This window comes from Chrysochloris asiatica, unplaced genomic scaffold (assembly GCF_000296735.1).
Source record: "Chrysochloris asiatica unplaced genomic scaffold, ChrAsi1.0 scaffold00007, whole genome shotgun sequence".
Taxonomy (NCBI): Eukaryota; Metazoa; Chordata; class Mammalia; order Afrosoricida; family Chrysochloridae; genus Chrysochloris; species Chrysochloris asiatica.
In genome coordinates this window covers 14067521-14074302 of record NW_006408525.1, presented here as the reverse complement: position 1 = coordinate 14074302, position 6782 = coordinate 14067521, and the positions used below count along the sequence as shown (strand labels likewise).

Here is a 6782-nt window from a genome sequence, read left to right as displayed (position 1 = left end):
TCTGCACAAGTTTCGGATAATTATGGTTGGCACTGTAGGATAATCACTGATTGTAAACCACAAGATCAGTGGTTCAAACCGACCAGATGCTCCTTGGAAACCCTATTCAAAGTTGCTATGAGTTGGAACCATATCAACAGCACTTAGCAACAACTGCCTGTAGGGGATCACTACCTAACCTTCAAAGGCAGAACAGGCAAGGAGGGGGAAGGTGTTTCCACTCACCAAAACTGCCAGAGGGCTCTTGCCAAGTTGAATTCCATTCCTGCACAGAGCATCGTTCCATGATTTTTTTCACTAGGTATCCCCTGCCCCCTGCCAAGTTCTAAGAAAGGCTTTATGTCTTACTATCCTTGTTGTTAAGTGCCATCAAATCAATTCTGACCCATAATGACCCTGTATAGGGTTTCCAAGGAGCAGCTGGTGAGCTTGAACCATTGACCTTGCAGTTCAAACGACTTTGCATTCTGAAGCATTAGCTCACAGTGCCACGCCAGGGCTCCTTCCTATCCTTAGGCTCTAGCTTAATGTGACTGAAACTACAGGGACCAAGGATCTATCAGGCTGGAGTTATGGGATAGAGTTCCAGCTTTTGAACAGCTCTGGTAGCGTAGTACGGTTACGAATCGGGCTGCGAAACTTAAGGTCAGCGGTTCGAAACTACCAGCCGCTCCGCGGGAGGAAGATGAGGCTTTCTACTCCCGTAAGGATTTACACCCTCGGAAACCCTATACAGGGTCGCTATGGGTTGGAACCGACTTGACGGCACTTAACAACAACAACAACAACACTCAGAGAATTCAAGCCGCAAACCACTTTTTACTCCATTAAACATGAATTAAGTAGTCTGAGAAGCTACCTAGTGCCTGGTGTACAGTTGGTACTCAAAATGTGTCCTAAGCAAACGGATGATGCCAGATTCAATAAACACACAATACACCTTTGTGTGGGTGTGTTAAAGTGCCAGCTAGTCGGTTCTGACTCATGGTGACCATAGATCTGAGGAGCGGCTGGTGGTTTGAATTGTTGACGTTGTGGTTAGCAGTCTATTGCTTATCCTACAGTGTTGTTAAGTGCTGTCAAGTCAGTTACAACTCATAGTGACCCTTTATAAGGTTTCCAAGGAGCACCTGGTGGGTCTGAACTGCTGACCTTGCAGTGGAATGCTTATCCTACAATGCCATACTAGGAGTCCCGGACTCCCGATACCTATGATAAAGTCCAGATCCTAGGCACTTATTCTAAAGGATTTCCTAATTATGTTGATGTTATTAAGTGCTGTTGAGTCTGTTCTGACTCATAGGGACCCTGTATAGGGTGTCCGAGGAGCAGCTGGTGGGTTTGAACTGCTGGCCTTGCAGTTCACACTGACTTTGCAGTTCTGCACATTATTTGGCAGCACCACACCAGGACTCCTAATTATGTTGTTGTTGTTGTTGTTATGTGCCATGGAGTCGGTTCCGACTCATAACGACCCTGTACAGGGTTTCCCAGGCTGTAAATCTTTATGGGAGCAGAAAGCCTCATCTTTCTCCCGCTGAATCGCTGGTAGTTTTGAACTACTGACCCTGAGGTTCGCAGTCTGATTTGTAACCATTATGCTACCAGAAATCCTTTAGAATGTACTATTTTCCAGAAGGCATGAAAAAAAGCATGATACAACAAAAGAAACAACTGCATGCCCATCTGATAAGTATATCATTGAGGTATTACCACCAAAGTAAGAGAAGAAGGGCATTCGGATCTACAATAAAACATAACTGAAACCAAACCACCATTTAAGAAGTTTCAGCAGCAATGAGTATTTATTATTTTGAATGAAATATACATTAAACTTTTATATAAAAATCATCAAAAGTGCTATATTAGATTACTTTAACATTAATTTAATTCCCCATGTCCTCTGGGAGCTATACCATTTAGCTATACCTTTAGTTTTTTTGGACTTTTGATACATTGATCATCTAAAATGGTCTTCTAGATCTTCTGCCACAAGAATCTAAAATTGTCAAATGTTAAAATATTAAAAAATATTAGTTGATTCATCAAGGAAAAGTACCACCATTGATGAGTTACTGAAAGTGAAACATAAAAACAAATGCCAGAGAATCAACTTATTGGGGGAAAAAAGTGATCACAGAATCTGAAAGACATATGCAAAGTCCAAGGCAATTTTGACCTTCAACAGAGTATTTGATGATACCATTTCTCAAGAGTGTAGGTGATCTTTTCTGAAGACAGGTCTCTGGTATGCCAAGACTGTCTGCTTATGTTCTGATCTTTTCTTGGCTACTTTCCATGTTAACTAAGTGTTGCCTAATACTGTGATCTCTCATACCACCCCCCAAATATTTAATATCAAGAGAAAGCTAATTTTCCAGTCTTAGAAATAGCCCTTAAGATTAAGTTTGTCATTAAAGTATACGCAAGTCAATCTATAAAAGGGAGAACCCCCTCGATTTCACCCCATTCTTCTAGTCCACTGCCAAGTCCATGAGCGCATACACTGGTCCTGGGTCAAGCCACCCACCCCATTTGGTCACTCTCAGTCTAAGCAAACAGGCTTCTCTGATTTGCCATGAGAGCCGTCTGACTCTCCCGTCTTTTGGCTTTCTTGCTCCTTTGTCTCACCTTCCAGCACAAGGCGCTGGAGGCTAGCAAAAACAGTCCAAATGACAGCAGGGACAGGCCGAAGATGGAGATGATGGAGCCATGGGAGTTGAAGCTGTAAGCCACAGCAGTGACCACTATGCCTGCAATGAGGACCACCACAGCGAACGGGATGATACAGCGGTAGCAGGAGAGCTCGGCGCCCCCTGTAGCCGCCGTCAGCTGAATCTCACTGACCAGGGGGACCATAGTGATCACCACTTCTTTGTTGGAGCTTTTCTCCGTTGACACTGGCTTGGGAGGCTTTGAGGTTCCCAGCATCTCCTTTATGGGCTCTTCAGTCATGTTTTATAGCAGTTTCCTAGTGGGGTTCAGAGACTAGATCAGGAGGACATCACCCAGGTGAAAGCTGTGGAGAAGAAGCCAGAGAGAGGCTCAGTGGATCAGGATGCATAATGTAGGTGGGAGTGAAAAGTGCTTACCCCTGAGTCAAGTCCAACGCATTATGACTTCATGTGTGTCTGAGTAGAAATGTGCTCCATAGTGTTTTTCTTTTTATTTAACTTTTTATTGTGAAGGTTTACAGAGCAGAACATCAGTTCCACATTCAAAAAATCCTATCAACACGCTATCATTGCAGTGATTGCAATCCCCTCCATGTACCATCAGTTAACGATATTTACATCTATTCATTTTAACTCGGACTCTCCTCCCTGTGTCTTCAGTTCCTGATTTTTCAGAACTACATCACCAGGTCTTTCTTCCAATGCATCTCTGGGTGCATGCCAACTTTCGGTTAGCAGTAGAGTATGTTAACCATCTGTGCCACGCAGAGACTCCTAAACAGCAACTGTGGAATTGACCCCAACTCATGCAACCCATGGGCTGGGGAAACACCACCAGATTCTCTTCCAGAAAAATCAACTCCTCCACCCCAATTGGTTGCATTCTTATTGCACTGGATGAAAAGATAAGGTTGATAAATATAAAGGGAAGATATAAAAACCAGGGAGTACTTTACATTATTTACTATACCCTTGTAGTCTACAACTATTTTACAAGCTTTGATAACGCTTCTCTTACCACTAAACGCATAGAAAAGCCTGGATCCCAAACCAAAGACAGCTTCATTCAAGAAGAGAGTATGCTGTAAACAATACTTTGGGTAGTCAGTTTCACACCTCATAGCAACTTATGACTCTGCCAATGTTGCTGTGTATCATGTGCATTCTTTCCAAGCGATTACTCATTCACTGCCTCCGAAATCAATGTCCAAACAAGCAGCCAGGGTACAACTGGCAGTGTCTTTATAGTGTTACTATGAAACAAACTCCCTGGGACCTTTTTACTTCCCTAATGGGGGCGGGAGAAGTTCAGTACAAACTGAGTGGCAACAAGGCTCAGATTTGTGACCTAAAATGTGGCAACATCCTCTTATCCATTTGAAAAAGGAAAAAGAAATGAAGATGCAAGAGGTTGGTAGGAGATAATGTTGTGCCTACCATTGAAGAGCTTACTATCAGTTCTTAGCTTGAGTATATGGAAGCTTCAAAAAGTGGGTTGGGAGAATGCCATTAACGTTTTATTCCATTTTTCCATGAACTTTTGAAGCCCCCACGTATTAGCTGTCAATTCATAAACTTTCTATTGAACTCAATAAAATAATTCTGATATCAGGGGTACTAAAAAATGAGCATGCTCAATTTTCATTAAAATTTGACAGATTCCTCCCCCTCTTAACACTCCCACATATCCTTCTTGTGCGTAAAACTTGCTGTGATGTTCCTTTCCAAATATTCCTAAAATGAGTATTTCAGGATACACCTGAGCCTCTCATCCCAAAGCATTTGTTTGGAATGCTGTCTGTGAGAAATTAGTGAAACCTCTCCTCTACCCTGGAAAAACACCCTAGCTGCTCAGAAACATACTGAGCAATTGTAGTTACCCAAAGAGTTAAAACTATACAAGACCATTTCACTTAGATTAATATCCCTAACATTTGAAACATCCACTGCAAACAAATGTAGCCTCAATCCACCCTCACTGCCTCTTTCTTGCTGGGGAGGTCAAAATACCACAATGTGAGAACTGCCTATATGCATGTCATTGTTAGCCACCAAACCACTTTATCACTGTGAAAACTGCCTATCTGCATGTCATTGTTAGCCACCAAATCACTTAATCACTGCTGTTGAATAATACAGGGAATACTGGCGTGGCTAATAAAAGGATATTTGAGATTATGCCTGAAAAAGAATCTTCACCACAACACTAAGACTTGATCTAACCCCAAAACGAAGTTGGGTCTCCAAATTACTCACACATACCTCAGAGAGAGGCCATCCATTACCAGGGAAACCAATTGGTTTAGTGAGGAAATCAACAGCAACTCTGGAGCTTCTTCGGTCAACCTCTGGGAAAGAGCCTGTAACAGTACTTCTGCCAATATAAGTAACAGGACAGGGATCTCCTCTGGGGGAAAGAAAAGAGAGAAAAACACTTTATTATCTGCTTTAGTTTAGATCCTGGGGCTCTATCTTCTTCCTCTCTGCCTCTGTTTCTAAATGACGCTTGTCTTTTCCTCCCTCTCTTTTTATTCCCTCCCCCTCCGGTTTGTCCCTCCCTGTCATTTTTTTTCCCCCCTTCTTACTTTTCTTTGCCAGCAGATTCTGAGTTTTGGCTTTCCCAGCTCTGCTCGGTGACATGATAAGGCAGGATCGTTTTAGAGTCCCTACAGACGGGACCTAGCTTTTACTTTTCTTTCTCTTGCAGCATTGACTAAGCACACTGCCTAGCATTACTCATTTTTTCCCAGCTAACCTCCAGATCTTCCTCCCGCCATCAGGCATTTTCAGAAGCAGACCCAGCTGAAGAGACTGAGCCCAGGGGGGACAGGCACTCCAGGGCGGCAGGAACAGCTGTGAAGTCATCAGGCAGCTGAATGCCGCCTCAAAGCCAGGGGAAAAAAAAAACAAAAAAAAAACACCCCACATTCCTAGGTCTCCCCAGTATTCTTTATTTATATGTGAGTGATAGTCATCTGATGCTTCAAAACGCCTGAGTTTGATGTTAATTTTTTTAGGAACTAGTGTGGGAGTGCGGGAGATGAGAATGTTGGTGGTGAAGGGGGAAATCCAGCCATCTTCATTTAAATATTAATGCTTACTTCTTGTGCTAGGAAGTGAGTAACTGTGGCAATGCTGGAATCATCCTCATCATCATTATCCTCGCTTCCATTTACAGAGCACCTACTATAGACTCTGGTAGCGTAGTGGTTACAAATCGGGCTGAGAACCTCAGGGTCAGCAGTTCGAAACTACCAGCTGTTCTGTGGGAGAAAGATGAGGCTTTCTGCTCCCATAAAGATTTACAGCCTCGGAAAACCTGTACAGGGTTGCTATGAGTTGGAACTGACTCCGTGGCACATAACAACAACAACTATAGACTCGGCACTCAACAACAACAACAACTATGGTCATGGTACTAATACTAAGCAATGCACATGTGCCAACAGTAATTCTCACTAGTGTATGAAGAAGGAAAAGGAAGCTCAGAGTGGTTAAGTAATCTGACAAAGGTCACACAGAAAGAGAAACCCTAAGTTTGAATCCCAATCTTTAATGGGCACAGGAGTCACCTGGGGAGCTTGCTAAACGTAGATTCTGGTTCTGTAGGTCTGTTACCAAGCTCCCAGGTGATGCTGCTCCTGAGCTATTTCAAACTTTATAATATATGTGAAAGGAGCCCTGGTGGCAGAGTGAGTGAAGTAGGCTGTTAGCCTTGACATCAGCAGTTCCAGTCCACCAGCCACTACATGGGAGAACAATGAGGTTTTCTGCCCCCATAAAGATTTACAGCCTCAGAAACCCTATACAGGGTCACTATGAGTCAGCACTGACTAGACAGTATACAACCCCCCTCATTAACATATGTGGCATGACACATCACACTTCAAACAGTAAAACTAAAGCTCTAGTCCCTGTCCCAGATGGCTTTATAGGTTTATACTTTCTAACAGAAAATCTACTTGAAATTTTAAAGTACTTAACCTCAAGGTTGGTTTTGAACCACAAAGTTGGCGGTGCTAACTCACCGGCTGCTTCTAGGAAATCCTATACAGAGGTTGCTATGAGTCAGAACCGACTCGATGGCACTTAACAACAACATGAGTT

At 43.0% G+C, this 6782-nt stretch overlaps 1 protein-coding gene across 1 annotated transcript; it reads right to left on the bottom strand.

Moving 5' to 3' along the window:
- Positions 1 to 2550: 2550 nt before the first annotated feature.
- Positions 2551 to 2955, bottom strand: TMEM100 (transmembrane protein 100). Its single transcript, XM_006832408.1, has one exon. The coding sequence runs from the start codon at positions 2953 to 2955 to the stop codon at positions 2551 to 2553; it is 405 nt and encodes a 134-aa protein (XP_006832471.1).
- Positions 2956 to 6782: the final 3827 nt, after the last annotated feature.